Genomic DNA, 22,967 nt, shown 5'->3' on the forward strand with positions numbered 1-22,967 from the left:
GACATTCTAGATTTATCTTAAATTGATGAATGACCTAGGAATACTTCTTGTTTGATAATGGTAGTTAATATCTGGGAGAATTGGACGCTTAATAGTTCAGTCCTCTAAGTGCACTCAGTTCTCTATAACTTGCTTTTTTTCCTCCCCTTCATTGCAGAAATAAGCATCACCCAGACCTTCATCTCTGGGCTTATTCAGGGATGAGAAAAGAACAAGAACAAAGAACTGTTGGGGTAGAGAAAAAGTTAGTGACTTTGCAGGATGCTGTTAATCCAGCTGAAAGGACGTGTCATAGTCAAAACCATAAAGAGCCACCCAGTATACCCCAGAAGATGGAAGAAACATACATCACAAGTGAGCACAGCTACCAAAAACCACAGAGTTTTAGTCATGACTACAAAGCAGTCACTGACCCTATGAGCTCAGATGATGAAGACACAAGTAGCTTTGAGGAAGATCAGGAATATCACACAGAGAATAAAAACTGTTTACAATATTCTTTTAAAGATGGTGGTATGAATGAGCAGGTAAGTATCATTCTTCATCTGGGAAATTTTATTTGGAAAAGTGTGTTCAGTCTGATAAAACTGAAGTACATACAGGTATTTAAAAATCTTTGTTGCTGTAAGTCAACATACTTATCAAATAAGTCAGCAGAAGTCACTAGAAACAAACTTGGATCACTGAAATTGTTCCAGGTGAAGTATGTTCATTTCAGCTGGTGTATGAAATAGAAGGTATGGTTTAAGGTATTTATTGCCTATGCTAAAAAATCATTCTCAATCCAATGTTTTGAAAGAAAACCCCATTCTTAAAATGCAAAGTCTTGGAACAGAATTTTCATGGTTTTTACAAGGTGAGGAGAATGGGACAGGTTTCCCTTTTTCTCTCAGTTTGGTTATCTACATGTGTTAGAGAGTTTTGGTTGTTGTTTTTTAAACCAAGGCTTCTTTAAGAGTGTTTTTTATTGTACTGTACTCTTCTTTTAATAGCAGTGCTACCTAGGATGTCTTTCACTTGTAATGATTTACTGACCAACTAATTTCACCTCATGTACAACTGCTTTTCAGTCTTCTATATTGCATATTTCTTCTAATGAAACATTTTTAGTCAGGATTATATTTTGCTGTTTAAACATCTCTTTCTCATTTTTACACTAATGGTTTGAATCCATTATTTGGTGGAAAAGGTCTGGAACTTGTTAATCTGGTTTTTGTGAACAGTTCTCAGAGCAAAAACCAAAGAGAAACAAACCTTTCTGTTTCCTGCAATACCAGCTGTATGAGGATAAATCATCCAACTCATCCCCCTTTAGAAGTACAGTTTCTGGTGTGGAAGAAATGAGTATGATGCATCTTTTTTTCTTTTTAATTTTAGTTCTAAATGTGGCATGTAAGCTGTATAGTCTGAACGGGGAATTTTAGGCTCATTCTAATTAAAAATACCTGTTTCTATGCTAAATTTGCTAAACTGCACAACTATATTCAGATTTCTAGTAAGGAGACATGCAGCAGTGTCAAATACTCTTGCCTTCCAACAGTAGTTTAAATTGTCATTGTAAACAGTATAAATAGGATAAGGATATTTAGAATTAAAGGAAAATATACACGAGCAGTTAAACAAGACTAGTATTTCCTTCAGAGATTCAGGAATATATCTCAAAAGCTGAGTGCTCTGTTTGGCACTGGCCCCAACAGATCTCTTCTTGGTTTAAGAGTGTTCTTTCCTTTGGGGACACCTTGATCACCTTTCCAGTAGTCAGCCTTGATACTAAAAAAAGTCTTCTGCCCAAACATGATTGGCATGGAAAAGCTCTCCTTGGTTTCTCCATAAACCTGTCTGTACTTACCTTAAAACTGACATTGAAGGATCATTTTTAAATCATCTGACTTCTCTCTAAGGAGCCTTTTCTCCTTTCCTTGTCAAAGTTTGGTTGGGGCTTTGAATTTTCCTTTCTAGCATTCTTCAGAGCCTTTTCATATTCTGGTTTTCCATACTGTTTTTTCTTACCCTAATCTGCAGTTCTGCTACATATTTCCATTTCTCTTACAAACAGTGTTTGGATCAACTGTTTTCAAGTCCTTTTTGGGCTGTGCATTATCTTTAAAATTGTATTTAGTTTCCTTGGTTTTGCTTCTGAAAGCACAGGACTTCCCCACCTGAACCTCCTGTTATTTTTTGTCCACAAGTTAACTCTTCTTCCCTGCCCGATTACCTACATTGATCTCATAGCTTAGAGGAGAACCTGTTGGATTTTGGTTGGAAGGGAAAAAAACAAACCAACATTTATGATGTTATTTAGATATTCAGTTCCTTAGCTTTGGAATTTTCTCTATCTTGCTGAAGCAGGCTGAAAGATGATTTTGCTTTTAGAATTATGGACTTGGATCCCTTTACAGTAAGGGAAAAATGGCATTCCTGTAGTTTTGGAGAGGGTCTGAAAATTGTAAGGAATAGCTAATTTCTTACTTGTATTGGAAATATTTTTCATAAGATTACAAAAAGTTTGATTACTGAAAACACTGTGGAAGTAAACCTGATGCCTTTAGTGAAGGGAGTTTAAATATCATACATCAACACTCTCATACCTTTCAAATAAAATCTATATCTGATACATAATTTTAACTCCTTTATTGAACATTATGAATATTAACAACACTTGTCCCATCTGAGTTGCTAATAAAGTTGCCTGCAGGTCAGACAGAGTTTTATTTGTTTTGTTGGTGTTTTTTAATTGATTTTAAGTCTTTAGGTTTTTTTGCTTAAGTTGTAACTTAAAATTCTTCAGTTCCTATTTTCTTCTTTACCTCTCTTCTCACTCTTCCTTTACTTGACTGGAGAAAAAAAAAATTTAATAACAGACCTAACACCATTTTTATCTTATGTGGAAAATTAGCTGAGCTCTTCAGAGAGGTGTATTATTACAATTAAAGTCATTCTTGGCTCTGGCATTTGACATGAACTGACACTGGGTGAACACATCTCTTTGGCATTCTAGTCCTTACAATAAAATCTTCAATAGTGAAAGAACTTCATTGGGTAAAAAGTCATGGTGAACATAAAATGGAATCTGTTAATCCTCCTAATTACCTGAGATGCTGAGTGTTTTTAACTCATTAAATCTGATCTACTTCCACTCAGTAGCTGAAACATCAAATACAGAGAGATTAGGAGCTTGTGTATTATCTCTGGCATGCTGTGAAGGTGCTAATTATATTGCAGAAGTCAGTCTTCCTCAGATACTGTGTTTGCATAACTCCACATGTTACTATAACTGTCCCCAAACATGTTCAGTTCTACCCCAGACTTGTGCCTGGAAGGTAGGTGGGGTAATAGCAGGTAGGAAGAGAAGATTTTTGTCTTAATCAGCAAACAGAACAGATTGCTCAGAGAGGATGTGAACTCTCTTCCCTCACTGGAGATACTCCAGAACCATCTGGACACAATCCTGTGCCATGTGCTCTGGGATGACCCTCTGGGACCAGGTGATCCACTGTGGTCCCTTCCAAGCTGACTCATTCTGGGGTTCTGTGAAATAGGATGTCCACCTTATTTGTGCAAAGTAGTGACTGTTGACATCTTAGATACTTCTGCATTGTAGAGAGTTTTCCATGGAAACAAACCTTAGGATTTTTCTAATTTTTGGTGGCAGTAGACCCATGCAGTTCAACTCTTTATGATTTAAGTTGCTATTTATATAAAAAGGGCACAGAAGTACAGTCTGTCTTACTGCATTGAGGAAAGCATTTGAATGATAAACTTCAGTGTTAGGGAAATGAGGCAAAAGGTAGAGATGCTTACTTATGTGAAATTTGCATTTTGTTTAGTTTAGTCTATTGATATGTCATAGCATGTGGCTTTCTGAGTAAGCTTTTTGTTGTGTGTACAGAAGCACAATTCTAAGCCAGCAGAGTTTATCATGTGACTCAAATGTTGAAATCAACACCAGAAATTAAAACAAAGAAAAAAAAATCTTAAATGGCAATTTTTTTCTTTCTGTTGCTCCTATGAAGAATTCTGCTGAAGGAAACACTGTGTTTGTTTGTAATGAAAGAAAAGGCTCAGAAGAACAAGTGGACACACATCTTCAATGGCAGCTAAATCTCCTCACCCATATAGAGAATGTACAGAATGAAGTCACCAGCAGAATGGACCTGATTGAAAAAGAAGTTGATGGTAACTGCATTGCCAGATTACTTGTTAATGTACCTGTAGCAGCATCTCTCTTAACTAATTTGTTCAAAGTGATCTGAGGCACTGAGGAGGGACTTTTAAGTATTCTGTTCAAATTTGGGCCCCAGAATTATAAGCAGAGCTTGTACCCTTGATCTCCCCACTCCCTTCTTCAAGTTTTCAATGCCAGTAAAGTACATTAAGCACTCAGGCTCACACTTCAGAAAGCTTAGATAACTTGTCTAGTCTTTGTCCAGATATGAATCCTAAAGTTGATGGCCTTTTCTACACCTGGAGTGGTTTTTGCCTGATTGTTCTAGTAAATGACAGTATGTAGGGGAAAAAGAAGGTGTTTATTTTGCCTTCAACTTTGTTTTTTTTTTTTTTTTTATTAGTAAGCAAGTGGTTTCATGAAGACAATTCAGTCTTCATGCGAGAACTTGAATGAAATTATATTGTATGAGAATATTGTAGTACATAAGTGTCTGTGACTTGCCAGTCATAGAAACTAATAATAAAGGGAGCTTGTAGTCTAATCCTAGGACTCCTTAGTTAATATTTAAACAAATAAAGTTGTCTTATTTCTATTTGCAGTTTTACTTCCAGTATCCCTGGTTTTGCTAGATACAGTGTTTCTAAACTAACAGGGTTACCTTTTCTCTGTTTCTACAAGCAAAGAAATTCCTTGAAAACATTTGTTGAGAATTGGAAAACCATTCTGTAATCTGGACCTTGTCCACTGGAGCCTGTTAAAGTGGCAGAAGCCAACCTTGTGTTTAAGGGTTGCATTTTCTGTTTCAAAACTGTCAGAGTAGACCATGAACTGAAGTTGCCTTTATGTGTGGAGAGGGTAAATTGTGAACCAAGGGTAAAATTTACTCCCAGATACCTTTTTACAGCAACAATCAAATCAGGAGTTTGGATTGCTCAAGAGAAATGTGGGATTAGTTGGTGTTTCCCTAACAAAATTTCATCTGTTAAATAAAATTCACAGCCTCAGTGTATTTTCCCTTTTTTTGAAAGACAAAGTAAGAAAGAAAAGTTTGATTTTTATGGAAACTGTTTCTCAAAGAGTTACTCTAATCAACTTCTTCCTTTCCCTTCTGTAGTTTTAGAAAGCTGGCTTGATTTCACTGGAGAACTGGAACCACCAGATCCTCTGGCCAGATTGCCTCAGCTCAAGCGACGCATCAAACAGCTCTTAATCGACATGGGAAAAGTACAGCAAATAGCAACACTTTGCTCTGTATGACAAAAGGAAGAATATAGAAGTAAAAATAGGTTCTTTACAATGAATTTTATTAGCCACAAGACTGACAGGAAGACAGCAAAAAGCTGAGCATTTATCTGGTTCTTTGCTGATTACATTAATAGGCTGAAGCTTTAGAAAGAAGAGAGGAAGTTTAGAGTCAGGAATCTGTTTTATTCAAAATATGAATATTCAATGTCTGGGGTTCAAAATTATATATAATCTACTTAGAAATGTCAATTTCTCAGGATTTTAACATGTTGAACAATAAATCCCCATATACAAGAAAATTCAACAAACAAAAACTCTTCGAAGAGCAGTGCTGCTATTTTGAAACCCTTGGCAAGCATTTCTAAATTAGCAGAATTCAGCTGACTAAAAATGCAATCCTCTTATCTTGCTAGTGAAAGATAGATACAGAGAGAGCTGTATCTTCTCTACAAGGAAGATTTTTAGATTATTTCTTTCTCTTACGAGTGTTCAGGAAAACAAACCTATTAGCTTTGATTTTTGAAAAAAATTACTTGTCATGGTCTCCCTTTTAAAGTATTTTTTTAAATAGAAATCCCTAGAACAGCACCCCTAGGCTCCTTTAAAACAGAAGTGGGAAATAGTGGTCAGATGTGCCAAATAATATTAAAATCACTGGGATGAGAGTTTAATTATGACTTAGGCGAAGGTTTTTTCCAAAGTCCGACTCAGTGCCAGCAGTCCATCCAAAATTGTATCTACTTTATATTTTTTTTATGTTCTGTAGCAGTGTTCAGGAATCAAGGTACAATTTTTGTCCTGGGTAGCTCTGTTCTGATGTTGGCCCTGTGAAAACTTCACCATCCTCAGTGGGGATGAGGAATGACAAGAGCAGCAAAACTGTCTGCGGCTGTGGAAATTCTGAACCATTAGAGGCAAAAATCACAAGATACCTTATCCAAGCTGTTTTTACAAAATTTTTCAGCTTCAGTGAATGAAATGTCATGAAACCAAAGGCAACCTCCTTGCTCTGTTAGCTCTTGCTGGATTTTGAGCCCAGGACTTTTCCTGTGCTGATAAGTTGCCGCTGTACCCAGTGCTACATCTGTGTCTGTGTGTGTATGTATATGTGCATAGCTATGTGTACATATATACATGCCATGCACACTTCTACCTACACATGTCTGGTTTTATTACCATAAACTACAAGAACTGGTGGTTCATATTACCTTTTAACAAGCAGTTTCTAAAATTGAAAATAATGTATGTACAGGTTTTGAAATTTGTAAAATATGACTGTTAAAAGGAGGCTATTTAACTGAGGACATTAAGATACTTGAACATTTTATGCCTCATGTCTGTTTATCAGTTCTAGTTATCTGTATAAATGCATTTTAGAACTGATAGACAGTAAACTTGAATTTACCTTTTGATAAGAGTACAAGCCACTGTACATTCAAAAATTATTTAAATTTGCAAACACACTGTTCTATATGTAAGGTACTGTATGTAAAACTGTTTATTAAAACTATTCTGCATACTCTACATTTTCCACTTTTCTTCCTGATCTACATACAAATGTAAAAAAGAAGTGATTGTTACTATGTACAGACCATCAAAAATCTTGGAATGCCTTTTAAGGATGCATACAACTGAAAAACGTGCCAAAGATGGATTATCTGGGAAAGACTTTGCAACCAGTGCATTGAACTTTCATGATAAAACCATTATTGAGAAAGAGAGCAGCGTGGCTGGTTCATTGCTAAAGTAAACCTACCCTGACCTTTCCTCTCTGTCATACCTGAAGTGAGTTATCACTCCTGATGGCCAAAGCAAAATGTAAACCCCTGTTACAGAGTGGTTGCTACTTAAAAAGTCTTCCCACATCAAGCTTGTAGGAGACATCACAGAGATGCATGAAAACATGGAATTATGGAATGGTTGGCAACTCCATTATGCAGAAAGAACATTAGAGCTGTGGAGTTGTTGATGTTTTATAGCAACTGTTTATAAATACTCTGTGTTACATAGATGATGCTTAAATAACTGCTTCAAACATGAATAGTTGAGTGACCTACTTGCTTTTGGATATGTGAGACATTTTTATAGACTATTCACTTGCTGCATATCCTTGAATGTGGTACTGTGTGTACTGTATAAGAGAAGTGTAAATCCAGATGAATTACTTTGAAACAAAGTGGAGTGTATTTACAGAATTTATACAGCATACACTGTAGCAATATTATGCAATGTGTGTGCATATGTGTGATGTAATATAATTGTAAATGTTACTGAAGGTGGAGGTGGACTTGGAAAGTTCAGGGGGGAGGACAGAGGTTTTATTCTTACTACAGAAATGGAGGAATGGTATCCTGAAAAGGAAATCCTAAGGTCAAAGTTGAAGTTGCCCTTGCAGCTTTAATGTGTCTTCTGTTTGTATGTGTAACGGCCTCTTAATTTACACAAATATGTAATTTTGCCCCTTAAGATCCTGCCTTGTTCAGGATGGACTGTGCTTACAAAAACAATCTGTTCAGTATTTTTTTTATGTTCATTGTGTAGTCATGTATTATAAAAACTCTCCTGCAATCATTCATATCTTCTAAGAAATACAATCTCAGTGTCCATATGGACCGTGCTATGTATGATACATCGTGTCCTGCTCCAATGTTTCACAAACTTGTCTCAGTTTGCTTTCTCAAGTTGTGGTGCTGGTCTGTATGTAACATGTGGACATTAGTTTCTGACCCCAGTTTCTCAAGTATTCAAAGGTTTGGGATGCTTTTGAGGTTTTTCTTTTAAACACAAGTCAAGTGCCATAAAAATGCTGTGTTTTGCACAGAATGTAGCCTACAGTTGATTGCTTTGCTCATGTACCAGTCAACCCCAGTGTGATCTGGCTCTTACCAGTATTTCTTCCTAGTTGGCCTTATCAAGAGAATCTTATTCCTGTAGGCATATTTTTCTATCTGTCTTCCTGCTTCCTCTCTAAATAAGCCAGGGATGTACACTCAGTCTATTTGCAACATCATTTATTGGGGTGTGAATTGTGACTGCATTGTTTTGATGAAGGGGACAGACCCTCTCTGAGGAAAAAGATGGCAATGTCAGGACTGTTTGATACTTGTGCTCAGAAAGGCAAAATGTTTAAATTTGAAGCCTTCTGTCACTGAATAGGAGTTTTAAATAGTAATAGACAAAAGGGAAATGCCATTTTACAGAAGCCTCTTGTGATTTTAAGAGCTAAATGGCAAACTTGTGAAGCCTTTGAATGCCCAGCTCTTTGTCTGAGGTTTAGTTAGGGGTTTGCCTGTTTGTTTTTTTAATGGAGGTATCAGGGTGATTTCATTTCAAAGCCTGCTCCTACTTGTGACCATACCAGAGGCATCTACATCAGGAATTGTGTTTCAGTTGCAGTGATGGCAGGAGAGCAGTTCTGCAGTCATAAATGAGATGTGTGGGTGCTGTGATCTGGTATGACATGATGGGGCTGCCATTGGTTACAAAATGGATGTACTTCAGGTCATATTGCAGGGAATGGGTTGGAAGATGCTTCCTGTTAACCCTTTTCCTGGGTAGCTGTAGGTTGCATAGTGCCCATGTTTTGGATATTCTGGCCTTAGATGCATAGATCTTTGTTCAGCCGTGCTGTGGTTTACAGTGGTAGAAGCCTGTCATTTTCTCTCAAATAGACAAAAAAGATGGGTTGCAATTTTCTGATAGATTTCCTGTATTTGCTGGGTGGCAAAGAATTGAAGCTGTTCTTCCATGGATGCAGTAATCTTGTATGGCTGACAGCCACCTGTCTCTCTTAATTTTATCTCTGAGCTTCTACATGTGCTCATCTATTCATTCTGCAGCTTGCATCTTTTTGTCCTTTCGTTCTTCAGCTTTCTGCACTCTGGCTTCTGAGGTGCCTGGAGGATGTCACTCCTTTCTTTGGCCAGTTCTTCCTGGCTGCTGTGGGAAGCAGCCATGGGGAAAGGCTTCTTTGGCTCTTCTGTCCACAGCCTCCAGAGCATCCTGGGACTTGTGTACAGTTGGGGTGTGTGCACCATAATCAAAACCTCCAGGTGTTTTTGATGCCTTTCTTAAGTAAGCCTCTTCTGTCTTGTGCAATTGGTGACCTTCCTCTACTCCCATCTGGCTTCTAACTTAACTAGACTTGAATTAATATTACAGCAAAACCCCTCTGGCACTGCTGGGCTCCAGCACTCCTTACCAAAGCGAGGGTTGGGATGCAAAGGAGTCATTCAAACATTACAGTAAAATTATAAAAGTATTTGATGTTGTAAACCACACTATTTTTCCTGTGTATTTAAAGGGAAGCTGTAACCATTTTTCTTCACTGGAACTCTAAAGGCACAAAACAGATCCTGAACTGAACTGAACTGGAGCTTGGTGTAAAACTCAGCAAGTGGAGGATGGGCAGGACTCTGCCAAAAGAGCAGTCAGGCTGTCCCAGCTGCCTTTGCCCTGTTAGTAGCTCTGAGGAGGTGCTGGTGTGTAAAGGGGGTGTGTGCAATGATGCCATTCATTTGCAAGCAGGATTGTTTAGAACACTGGAACTATAGGTTTTTGCTCTACTGCTTAAAATTGTTTCAGTATATGCACCTTAATTTTGGAGTGCTTATTAAAGTCAGAGGCTGAATCACTTTTGAAATACCCATTGCTATTCTCACATTTTATTAGCTCACAATTTTTTTCTCTTGTACTGATTGCATATGGCTTTAGGTGAGGATTTTGCAGAGGCTGTTTGAAATGCTTCAGTAATGGTTTCTGTTATACTTTGTTATGTCCTGGGCACTGGGTGTGGGGGTCTGTCTTTAGCAATAAATTTTATACACTATGTGTATATCTGTTTGTATATGGAAAACAAATACAGAGCATGTAACGATGGTGAAAATACACTGCACCGAGTGCAGACTGTGCATTTGGCAGCCATTCTGCACCAGCCTGAACAACCCAAATGAAAAATTGGAGACCACATGGAGAAAATGAACTAGCATGAAAAATCATTCAGGACAAAAGTTCCCTTCCCTTACTCTGTGGGTGGGATAACTAAAGCTGGTTCAATTGCTGTTTGCTTCAAACAGCTGTCTTCCTTTCCTGAAAACTGGCCAAGCCTCCTGTGTTCAGCTGTAGCCACGTGCATCAGTGTATTGTCACTAAAGACTCTGAGAGAGGCAGCACTGCACTATGATTAAATCTTCTGTGAGAGAAGCAAAATACTTCCTTCTGTGATTTGTTTTTTATAATAGCAATAATGTTGACTGCATTCTAATACTCACAATAAAGGTCTGTTGAGATTGTTATATGCCTGGGCTCCCTTTCCATGGACTTCTCTTCTGGTGAGCTGGTGATTGTTTGCATATGTTTTAAAGCATTAGGGAACCTTCAGTTGCATGTTTAGCCTGTAGTCCTTAGGTTATATGTAGCCATTGATACCTTTCTACATTGCAAGGCTTGAGGGAATCTTCAGTTGTATTTTAGCCTGTAGGCAAATGATACAATCAGTAAATTATTCACAGTACTGAATTACTTAATGCATATGGCGAAGTAATTAGAAGATATTTCTGTTCTTGGACTCTTTTGATATTTTAACAATTTCAGGGGCTGAGTTTTGCAATGCACTTTATTCTTTACAGTCGATGTCTTTCAACAATATATTCACAGTAATGGCATCTCTTCTTGTGGGCAGACATGTGCCTTTGTACAATATCATTACAAAGGAACTTTAATTTGCTTCTGGTAATTTATTTTAATATCATCCACAAGTTGTTCAAGACATTACTGTGGTAGAAAACAAATGAGCCAACAATGCTGAGCAAGTTCTTCTCTTAGACATCCTGTGGACAAGGGCACATAGAATAAGCAGCAGGTGAATTAAATTGGGCAGAATCTCAGTAAGTTACTGACACAGAAAAAAATTTTTCATTCACAGAAAAAGCAGATACGATAATAAATCATGAACTTAAAAATTTTAATTCTGAAACATTTTAATCATTGTTGAAGGGACAGTCTGAAAGCAGGCTCTCAAACAAGATACAAGACCAGATTCAGGCTTGGAGCAACATACAGAAACACTTTTTTGAATTAGCAGACTTTCTGAAGAAGTTTTCCTGAGTCAGACCAAACACCTGGCCAGCCCAGAGTCTTGTCTGCAGTAGAAAGAGGATATCAGATCTGTACAAACATATCATGGAATATCTGTGCAAATTGCCTTTTTCCTGAATATGTCTTTCACTTCTGGCAAACAGGGTTCCTTTACCAAAATTAATTTTTTAGTCCATTAGTTTTATCAGTCACTTGACAGAGATGAGTTCCTCAAGTTTAATCCATCTTTTTCATTGGTGGCTTGTGGAATTCACAGCTTTGTTGTGTGGCGGGAGCTGTGTTTGTCCTTGAACTCCTTTCTGACTCCACTGGCTGTGCACCATTGCCTTTAGTTCAGAGAAGGTTAGATATTGCATTATTGAAAAGACACAAAGCCGTTCCGTCCCTCCAATACCAATAGTTTGGCACCCTGTTGCTGTCCTTCTGTGACTGCTGGGGACTTTTCTCACTGCCTCAACTTTTTTTTTGTCAAATACTGAATTGATTCAAGTTGCAAATCCTGTGTGTCACTGTGGTTGCAGACCTGGCTCCTACTTGGGGTTTCAAACCAATCTGCATCCCTGGTGTTGTGAGAATAAAATACCTATTTTTCTACTTGGAATCACTGTGGTATTATTGGATAGAGGAAAACTGTTATTTTCATTAAATAAGTAAGGAAAAAAAGGCCTTTTATTTGTCCTAGAAATGGTCAATTCCTGTAGGGACAAATGCAAATTCAAATATTCTTACATGGGCTTCTTTAGGTTCTATCACCAAAGGCAATTGTCCAAATGGTAAGTTATAATTTAAGATTTGAAAAGTCCTGTGCCCACTTTTCCGATCTAGCGAAGTTTAGCATGGGAATGACTGAAACTTCCCTATTGTTCTTTAAATTTGAAGAATATATCACATATAAAGTGAATACACTGAAAAGTGCATTACCTGGGGCTGTCATCTTGTAGTCTTTTAATTTTGCATCACATGAGGTCTTAATCAATGATGATACAGATGAGTGCTTCACAAGGTCTTGGAAAGAAATGTGCTCTTTAGTTCTCTATCTAAGTGTAGCAAATGGTGTTAACCCTTTTTAATGTAGCTTTCTTAAAATGTGTGAGATGATTGTCCAACATTGGTGCTTTATTTAACACAGATGAAAAAATTATTCTTTGAAATTATTGAATTGTTGATATAAGCATAATTTCACAATGTTTTCTTAACTCTTTTGCTTTCACTTTGCTGCCTCCTTTGGGAAGCTCCTTCTGGTTCTTTTTTTAAACTAAGGTTGACTTTTCAGGCTCAAATTTGATTGGGGTAAGAGTAACTTTTCTGTGAGTACAGATGTCTGTGTATTCATATACATGAATCTTTTATCCCTGGACCTTTCAATATGTGAAATTGCAGTTGCACAAACTGTCTCTTCTGCTAAGAAAGTGTATGCAAAACTGGAACAATGAATAAATGTCTTCTTCTTCTTTGAGGTTTGTGATTTCAGTGTCTCATCCCACTGACCTTTATCTTTGCCCTAGCAGTTTACTTTGTATTATAGATTGAGTAGCTTTTGCCAGTAGGTTCAACAAAACAAACCCCTCATTTCCAGCACTAGAGCAATGATTTTGAAGACACGATAGTTGAAGGCCATATTGGCCACAGGGACCTTTTCCACTTCTTTTCTGCTCTTCATTGGTGAGCTAATTTAAGATGTTACTCCATCTTTTCTCAGGTGCTAAAAATAGAGGTCAATACCATTGTCCTTTCACTGAAGGTTATGCAAGGCTTTTCTTGCTTTGTATTTGATCAGCCACAGATAGACAAGGGCCTCTTTTTTCTCTGATGATGTGAATTCCACACATTGCTTTGTAAACAACATTTTTTTCCTTTTTAATCCATGGGCTCTTGTATCCCCTTGAAGGTTCATGTACCAAGATGCCCACCTTGGTTTGACGCACATCTAGAAGTGGTTTGAGTGATGCCAATTGCCAAAATTCCTTTTCTCATTTAGTTTTTTAAGAGACTTTTAAGACTTGGCTGTTCTTCCCAGCTTGAGTAGTTCATAGGTTGTTTTTTGAGTGTTTCTAAAGGAAATAAACATCATCTTGGGAATCAGCAATGCATAGATATTGTGAGTTTTTGCTTCTTTTTGGTAATTATAGTCCTTTGGTACTTGGTGCTTTCCTGTCTGCCCTCCACCATTATCAGTCTTTTATAGCAAAGAATAAAGAAGGAAAGTGAGTGGTGACCGTAATAAGCTCCTTTCCCCATTTTCTGTGCAAGGAACCTGAGTAACACTTTTCTAACAGCTTTAGAAAACTGGGCTAAATCAGTATCACACACAGACCCCAACACACTCTGGAGATGTTTCAGTGGCTTGGACACATCGCAGGACTGCCAGCATAGAGCTGCTGCCCCTGCAGCGCCTGACTGTGGCACTGGGCTGGGCTCTCTCTTGCTGCTCTCCTGTGTCTGCCCCACTCTGTGGCGCTCAGACACAAACCTGAGGCTTTTGAAGCTCCCTTGGGTCAGAAATACATGTTGTGGTCAAACTTTATTCCTTTCCTGATTTAGCCATGCTGGTGTTAATAGTGGTTATTTAGTCTGATTCTTTCACTCTTCATGGATGTTTCCCTACAAATGCAGTGCTAATCTAGAAATTCAGTTTCTTTCTGTGCCTATTTATCAGGGCTCTTACAGAATTTGTCATCTTTATGCCTCTAAGTGTTGCCTTTTTTTAGTCTGTCATCTATGCTGGACATGTTCATCATTTTTTCCCTTGATCTTGACTGTTGACTTTGGAATTTATGTTCAAGCTACCTATTCCAGACTTAATACAGTCCCACTTATTTTTAAAAGCCTAGTCATGCTAAAGCAAGCTTGTGCTGCTCTTGGAGATCATATTTACCATATCCATCGGACACTGTGGCATGGCAGTGGTTTACAGCCAGCACAGAAGATGCTTGGATCACTGCTGTCGTGATCTGTGTCTGTGGGAGAGTATCAGAGGAGTTGTTTCTAGGCTGTCTAGTACCCATGAATCACAAACAGGAGTGCTGCTGTCACTTTTTCTTGAAATCAAGTTAAATCCAGCTTCAAATATGTGCTGTTATTATTTTAGTAATGTTTTAGGGCTTATTTATCCAACCACATTTGTTACAAGTGAGGGTGAGTTCTCATAATTCCTGGTGCAAGTAAATGCTGACTCACAGTTACAAGAGGTGGCCAATTAACAAATGAAATTCTGGAACCAAGGAAATATTTCTCATATGTTTTATGTTGAGGATCTTGCATGTAATTAGTACCAAAAAGCTTAACTTAAGAAGCTTCATGGTCATACTGATCTTACAGCTGGAGGATGAAGCCCAAGAAGTGAAGCTGTGCCTGTCAGGCTGTGTTAAAGTGCATGGTGCAAGTGGGAGTGACAACAAAAGATAGAATGTGATTGACTCTGATCCTTAATTCACTTTAGCCAGTGAGTGCATCCATCCTGTTTTTCACTTAGGAAAAAACCACATTATGAGTTATATTCACTCCTAATGTGCAGCACCCAGAGATCTCACTCTGGTCTGTCCCTCAGCAGGCTCAGCTCTCTGGGAATACAAAAATGTGCAATTCCCTAGGGAGCACAGAGCCTGGCTGCACCCTAGGGCAGGTGAGGGCCAGGACTCTGCCCAGGGTCACTCCAATATCCCCAATTTACTTGTTGGAATGACTGAGCCCCTGCCACCCGCTGTGCCTGCAGCCCCTTGTCTCAGCTGTGCTCCCTGGAGCGGGGATGAGAGGGGCCTGAGGGAGGGCAGCTCCAGCTCAAGGGGCCTCTTGGGTTTGCTCAGAAGCCTCGTGTGCGTCACTCACCCAATTCTGTGCCCAGCCAGCAGCACTGAAGTGAGCCCATCCCCATGATGGGCGCTATAAAAGGGCAGCAAAGGCTCTGTGGGGTGCACAGAGCTGCCTCAGGACAGAAGGGGATGGGGCTCCCCCATTGCAAGATGGGCTCCATCCCATTTTGCACCCTCTTCTGTTTTATTAGCATAGCAACAGCCAATATATTTGGTAAGTACGCTTGTCCTTTTCCTCTGCCTGTGTCCAAGGGTGACTGATCTTTGTGCTGCTCTGCATGTTTTCCTGATGAAATATATAATGGTCTTGAATCTTGCACTCTGAAAATTTAGCAGGTTATTGTGTGCTGTGCAAACTAAGGCTGGGCTCCTGGTTGAATACTAAACTATCAGGATCTTTAGGTGTTTAGGCTTACCTGAATTTGCACACCTGAATTTTAGGTGGGAAAAAAAATGTTTTCTCAAGGGCTAGAGAATGAACAGGGTAAGAAAAGGTGCTGCTGCAGGGTTGTGAAGTTCCTCAATCATATCAACTTGTAGGTGCTATCATCTAATTTAGGCTTGAACCTAAAGATACTCGATAGTCTGAGTTCTGCCCCCAGTTCTTTGGCCTGAGTTTGATAGCCCTGAACAACCAGTGATTTGAATCACTGAATTAATTAATCATTTAACTCAGATGTCTTGGTAGACCCTCTCTAGCACTGTACACAGGGAGCTCCACACATCCCAGAGCAGCTGATGTTTGAGGTGAAAAGGGGGAGCTTTGCCTATGTGACATTGTCTATAGATGAGATCACCTGAAATTTTGCAATCTCATGAAAATTTTCACGTGGTTTTGAGGGGACACTGTAAAAACTCAAGAAACAGATGTGACTGAGAAGCATTAGAAGCACAGGAGCAGTCTGCAGCTGCAGAAGTTCCGTGAATTGCAAATTATTTCAGGCTGAAAAGCATTCAGGATACTTGTGATGTATTTGCACTACAGTGTATGATCATGCTCAGACCAAATACTGGCTTAAGCAAATATTTGGACTAAATTGCTGTGGGTTTGTTTGCTGTGTTTTTATAAACTAATCCGTGGTATTAAGAGCATGACATTGATCAGTTTTTAAAGGGTGAGGAAAGTGTCAGATCAACTAATCTGCTCTGTTAAAAAGAACTTATTGAATTTCATCATTCTACATTCTACATCTAAAACAGCAGCTAGTGCAGCTTTGAATGCATTAAAAATTTGCTAGGTGGATTCAGTAGTTAATAATTTGTCCCATTGAAAACTGAGAGTGCTCCTAGTATGAATTAGTCTGATGCTATTGCTAAAAAATGATTATTTTTAAATATTTTATGAGATTAAGAAGAAATATCTCTCCTTTTTGTGAAATAGTGAGTAACTTGGCTCCAGTAAAGGATAATTATTCAGAAAATTTAATAGTGGTGTGTGTGGTTATGCAAAGGGCTCTTTTGTGGTCATAGACACAAATAAGTTAAGAACCCCAAGTACCAGAAAATTATAGCCAGGCCAGTGCAGAACAGAGCTGAGACTAACTAAACACAAGCCTGGCAAAGGGTTTCATGGTCAGCTCCACCATGTGCTCATCCTGCAGCTGGCAGAGCAGTGGTTTCTTCAGTACCTCCCTGTGCTGTCCCACATGGAAATGCACATGGGGAGCAATGGGAAAACAGCCAGGGAGGAGCCCTGAACCTGTTCCCTGCAGCACTGGCACTATCAGGGGTTTGGTAAAAGTGGGTTTGTGGTGAGACCACCCTTAGGTGTTTACCTCCTTGCTGTTTTCAGAGTACCAGACCGACTCCCAGCCCTTGCGTCTGTGTGAGCTTCAGAGGGAAGCGGCTTTTTCAGCAGGAGAAGCCTACGTTCCTCAGTGCTCAGAGGATGGCCAGTTCAGGTAATTCATCCCTGCTATTAATGTGCTGCCATATGAGGTGACCTTTCATTGCTAACGAGAGTTTTAGCCTGTCTGGAAGAGCCACTGCAACAGTGGACTGGAGGATGAGTGGTGCAGGAGACTTGAAGGGACTTCACTGAGTCATTTTGCAGATCCAACCTCTCCCAAATGAATTCCTTGTTATGAGAAATAATCTCTGAGTAAAGATGTCTATCTAACAATAAAAGGCTAATTTTGGCAGCATTGTTTGCAAATACTTTTGTGGTCAGTTTGCAATGTGATGCAGTTTGCTGTCTTCCTACACATGCTCATGGGTGAATGTATGTGCCAGCTGGCACAGCTCAGCCAAGTGACTGAGAACTTATCCACCCTGCTCAGTGGCACAGTCAGGTTTCCTTCTAAAGGCAGTGAAGGGGCAAAAAACCACACAGAGAACAGTGATTTAGAGAGCAGCATGTTGCTTGACAGTGCAAGAAGCTAAAAAGTTAAACCTGAGGCTGAGTACAGATTGTAATTTCTCTGCTATTATCTTTATTTTACCACTGGTGGCAGCTGTGACCATTCTAGATTTGACTTTGAAACTGTCTCAAAGTGTTTGGTGAATCTCAGATGAGGAGAATTAAGATTCTGTCCAATGTGCTTGCTTCCTCAATGACTTCAATTCATGTATCTGCAATTCCTGAAGAGTCCAGAGAATTACTGGAATTAAGAGTTCCCATTGATCAGAGTCACCAGAAATACAGCTCTTATCAGTTCCATTATTTGTGGTTTTGAAGTATTTGATGTGGTTTACTTTGCTTTATGGTTTGTTTATTTTTTTTTTTTTTTTAATGTCTGGTACTGACTGAGGACTCTGCACACACAAAATAAAACGTTACTTGTGATCTTCTTCAGGACAGTCCAGTGCACTAGGAATGGTCTTTCCTGTTGGTGTGTAGATGAGAACGGTGTTGAGGTTCCTGGCAGCAAACAGAATGGATATCCCATATCTTGTAAGTAAAAAGTTTCTGTCTTTGCTCAGATTGGGTAAAGAACCATTTAAATCTGCATTTGAATTGCTTAAATCAAGAAAAGGCTAGCCACAGACTTCAATGGACTCTAGTTTATGGTAATTTGCTAGGTCTTCTATTGGAAGTTCTGGAGTTTCTTCAAGGCTTGTCATGGAAATCTGATACACCTCAATGTCTGTATTTATGAAGGTCCCAGTAAGACAAATTGTGAATGAAAGACTGATTTAGTGTAATGGCTTTTGAGTTGGAGAGCTTCAACTCCATCTGTGGTGGGCTTCTCTATACCCATTTTCATAACCTCAAGTCCATCAATGCCCTCATGCCACCTGGGTGGCAGACTTAGAACTTGTAATTCTGAGAAAACTCAAATGTTGCCTCAATAAAAGACTCAGTGCCCAACAAGAACCTTCCTCTAACAGTGCCCCTCTCTGGTACCACAGGCTTGTCCTTTTGCCAGCTGCAAAAGCAGAGGATCTTGGTGAGCCGATACATCAATGGCAGCAGCATCTCGTACATCCCCCAGTGCCTGGACTCAGGGGCTTTCGACCAGGTGCAGTGTGACACAGAGCTGGGGCAGTGCTGGTGTGTAGATCCAGAGGGAATGGAGATTTATGGCACCAGACAAAGAGGAAAGCCAGCACGGTGTAAGTGATATTCAACAAAATGATGGAGTTTGTGGGTTTGAAAGGCTTGGTGTGAATAGGGACCAGTAAGATTATTGAGTCCAACTCCCTGCTCTTCATAAAAACAAGATGATGCATCTCAGTGTCCCTGCTCAATGTAACCCCCTTTTAAACAACAGGGTAACCATTCAGCTGTTTGGGGGAAATTAATACACAAATAAACATTGCCTCTTTTCTCATTAGGTCCAGGGAACTGTGAGATCCGGGACCGTCGCATCCTGCACGGGTTTGGGGAGAAGAGCCCACCACAGTGCTCAGCAGATGGAGAGTTTCTGCCTGTCCAGTGCAAGTTTGTCAACACAACAGACATGAGTGTTTTTGATCTTGTTCATAGTTACAACAGGTAAGAGCTCAGGCTTCTGAATCAAGAATGTAATCCTGCAGATCCCTTCAAGGCACCATCTGACTGCTTTTTTGTGATTTTTGCTACATGGACCCCTTATTCTGTAACTGCACATTATATTTTCTGTTAAAGAATGGACCAAGTGAGAAACCTTTTTCTTCTGAATTAAATCTGCTGATTAAAAAAAAAATATATATATATATATATATATATTCCATCCATGCAGTCTAATTGGAGTGTCCTCACACAGCACTGGATACCACATTGTGATCTGTAGTTGGAAAAGTAGCCAGGGCTGCTTTTGAGACAGGCAGACAACAGCAAATGAGATAGATGCAGAAGGAGCAGAGGAATTTGGATGGATATATGAGGTAGGAAAGACAATTCCATATGGGAGATGAGAGCAGATGGACAAGTGACAACATGCAAAGATGAGGTTCCATCTGATGATGAGAACCTCTTACCTATCTAAATATTAGGCAGTGCCAGGGCTGCTCACATGGGTGAAACAGCAAGTGATGAAAATGATGAACAGCTGTGCTGGTGCACAGCTGGCTTCAGGTGCTTGCAGAGGGTTGGGGAATGCTTCTGATCAAATCCTTGTCTGTGGGAGTGGGAAGCTCCCTGTCCTGTGGAGGAGCTGGGAATTAACTGTGATGGAGACACAGGGATGGACAAGGGGAGCTGATGGGAGAGGAGTTTGTTTTGGTGCAATTGTTCAGACTCTCTAGAGAAACCTTTCAGTGTCTCGTGAAGTGCCACTGACCTGGCTTCTCAGTCAGCACCAGTTTCCCTGGTGGAGGGCAGAGCACTAAACATAACATCTCGTTGTGACTTGGCTCTGTAGCAGCAGAGGTGTTTTATTGTAAATGTCAGCTTTGCTGTGTGGAGGGGTTTCTTTGTTTAAAACTTAAGTCAAACTGAAAGACAGGTCTGAATGCACAGTGCACATTTGTCAGAGCTTCAGGAGAGATTATTTTGGTGAGAGCAAAATAATCTGACTCTTTTGTTTGTTGGTGTTGAAATGCTAAAAAGCAACTACAGTGGAGAAATCAATGCTTTAAATTGACTTTTTTTTCCTCCCACTGGGAGATTTGCTTGCAAAGACCTGCAAGATTGGATTTATTTTCTGTCCATGTAATGTAATTAATCACAGCAGGATCATTTCAGTCCCAGCTGTCCACCTTCTAATTATGGCATTGGCTTAACCTGTTGCCATCATATCTGGGTATTTCAGGTCATTAATATATTTATTTTTACACTACTCCTGCCTGAAATGTCATTATTCCTTCCCCAAACCAGGGCCAAATATTTAGTTGAAGGGATCAGTTCCACAGCAAAGGGCTGTAGCTGAACAGGGATTTTAACCCATATTTTATGTTTATATGGAACCAGTGGAGAAACTTTCTTTGGTTCCACAGACTGATTATTAAAATGTAGACATAGCATCCTACCTCTCTTTCCAAACAGTTTCCCTAGACATTCATAAATATTCCTGAATAAGCCAATATGTTAAACCACCTCCCCCAAACAAACAAATGGGGAAAGTCAGAAGTTTAGAGCTGAGACTTTCCCAAACAGAAGACTTCCAAAAAGAAAGGTGAGCCCAAATTTCCTGCCTCACCTGGAGGGCTTGGCTCCTGTTACTTTTTCTGCATGGACTGGGTCCAGGTCCTGCCTGGATAGGCAGCCATATAGAACACCCTGTAGCAGATTGATGGGAATTACAAAAAAATCAAAAGTCAAGGAAGATTTTTATTTACTTTCTTGATATAATCAATAATGAGTTGTCTTTGCTGGAAGCCAAGAGCAGAGACTTAAATTTGGAAGGCCAACAACTTCACATTTATTTATTTCCCTGTATTTTTAAGTGTGAGCATTCTTGTTGAAAAATATAGAAACACTAGAAATTTATCCATAAGTTAAATGTAATCACAGTTGGTTTAGACTGGCTCTGAAATATGAGGAATTCTGTGTTAATGCTACTCATCTTGATGGCTGTGGTTAAAGAGTCTGAGAAAATAAAAAATGTGGTAAGAATTGGGTTTTCCACATAAGGTGAGAAAAATTTTGCCCTCTTGTTTGTGTAGGCTTAATTTATATCTGTTTGTAATTTATTGAGTTTTACTCTCAACTTGGAACAAAAATAACCAGAATGACAAGATGTGACTACACATCTGCCCCATATAAAGCAATATGTGTGACTTTTAAATGTTGAAAATGAAAAAAATCAGGATGCAAAGTTTTTTCATTGAATCCTGTGTCACTCAGAGGTTGAAATGCTGAGCTGATGAGCTCCAAGGACATGAGCAGTACAGAAAATGAGCATATTTCTGACTGGGCAGTGGACAGTGCATGATAATCCAGGGCAGCTGAGAGGTGTTAAAACCCCAAGCTGTTTATGCCTATGTTCATATTGAACACTATAGGTATATGCTATTTATATGTTTATACCTTAAATTGTATTGTTTTCATGCTGGCAGAAGTTCCTCTGTGCCCTGAAGTGTGACATTTTGATCTCTATCAGCATGCCAAGTGTCAGCAGGTTTTGAAAATCTAAAGTGGAGGGAGTCAGTGGACTTTTAATTTGTAGATGTGGGTGCCAGAGCAAAGCAGCACTACAGAGGGATGTACAAATTCTGAGACAGGACAGGAGCACTGCTGGGACAACCCTGAGGTTACAGCCCCTTCCTCTGACAGAGCTGCTGCTGCTTTCTGCTTTCCCAAGGCTGTGCTTTGATGTCCTATGGAAGCAGAAACATCTTCAGCTCTCCTGACAGGAGGTGGTGGAGCTCCCAGGAGTCCCCTCTCCTGTGAAGACAGGCTGAAGGAGTCCACCCTGGAGAAAGGAAGGCTCTCAAGGGACTTTACAGCACCTTCCAATATCTAAATGGGGTTACAAGAGAGGTGGAGAAGGACTTTTAACAAATGCAGTAGTATTAGAACAAAGGGGAGAGGCTTTGGGCTGAAAGAGGGTAGATTTAGATTTAGATATGAGGAAGAAATTCTTTCCTGTGAGAGTGCTGAGGCACTGGCACAGGTTACCTACAGAAAATGTGGATGCTCCATCCTTAGGAGTGCTGGAGGCCAAGGCTGGATGGGACCCTGAGCAGCTTGGTCTGGTGGAAGCAGCCTCTGCCCATGGCAGGGGGGTTGGAATTAGATAGTCTTCAAGGTTCCTTCCAACCCAGAATGTTCTATGATTCAGGCAAAGTCTTGGAGGTGGCAAAGACCCCTTGCTCTGCTCAGCTGAGCACCAGCTCTGAGCCAGACAAGCATTTCACTGCTGCTCTCGGGCTGCACATTCTGGAGCATTCCTGAGGCTGCTGGAGTGTGGCACTGAATCGAGCCTGGTCACAGTTTCACAGGGAGGCTGTGAATTGCTTTTCCCCAGTTAATCAGTGCTTAATCCACAAATATTCTTATTGCTGAGTGTCCATCTTGGTAAAAACCTAATTTGTGTAACTCTCTGGAGGTGTTGAGCAGAAAATCCCACTTCCTTTTGCTGAGTTTTTCCAAATAAGCCACATGCAGCTGGATCACCACACCTTTATAGTATTTCAGGGTAAAGGGATGTGTCCATAAAATAATATGATTGTTTTAGAACTTGGCACTTTGAAACTAGAACTTGAAACTTATCTTTTGCTTGGAGAAACCCTAGGATGTCTGTCAGTTAAGACCACCTTTATTATGGTTTTTACAACTTAGACCC

The 22,967-nt window shown here is 39.7% G+C and overlaps 2 protein-coding genes across 8 annotated transcripts in view; both read left to right on the top strand.

Annotated features, from left to right (window-relative positions):
• The window catches only part of PHF20L1 (PHD finger protein 20 like 1), a 57,092-nt gene extending 46,385 nt beyond the window's left edge, over positions 1-10,707 (top strand). For all 7 annotated transcript variants that reach the window (XM_058040352.1, XM_058040369.1, XM_058040377.1 and 4 more), the window contains 3 exons: positions 158-527; positions 4,014-4,176; positions 5,283-10,707. In XM_058040352.1, coding sequence (XP_057896335.1) covers positions 158-527; positions 4,014-4,176; positions 5,283-5,425 — 676 coding nt within the window. In that variant the 3' untranslated portion in view covers positions 5,426-10,707. The remainder of the gene's footprint in view (positions 1-157; positions 528-4,013; positions 4,177-5,282) is intronic.
• A 4,761-nt stretch (positions 10,708-15,468) lies between these two features.
• Positions 15,469-22,967, top strand: part of TG (thyroglobulin) — a 149,027-nt gene continuing 141,528 nt past the window's right edge. Inside the window, exons 1-5 of the mRNA XM_058024912.1 lie at positions 15,469-15,532; positions 17,111-17,219; positions 18,114-18,211; positions 18,670-18,873; positions 19,096-19,255. Of these exons, the coding sequence (XP_057880895.1) occupies positions 15,469-15,532; positions 17,111-17,219; positions 18,114-18,211; positions 18,670-18,873; positions 19,096-19,255 (635 nt within the window). The remainder of the gene's footprint in view (positions 15,533-17,110; positions 17,220-18,113; positions 18,212-18,669; positions 18,874-19,095; positions 19,256-22,967) is intronic.

This window comes from Melospiza georgiana, chromosome 1 (genome assembly GCF_028018845.1).
Source record: "Melospiza georgiana isolate bMelGeo1 chromosome 1, bMelGeo1.pri, whole genome shotgun sequence".
In the NCBI taxonomy this organism is placed as follows: domain Eukaryota; kingdom Metazoa; phylum Chordata; class Aves; order Passeriformes; family Passerellidae; genus Melospiza; species Melospiza georgiana.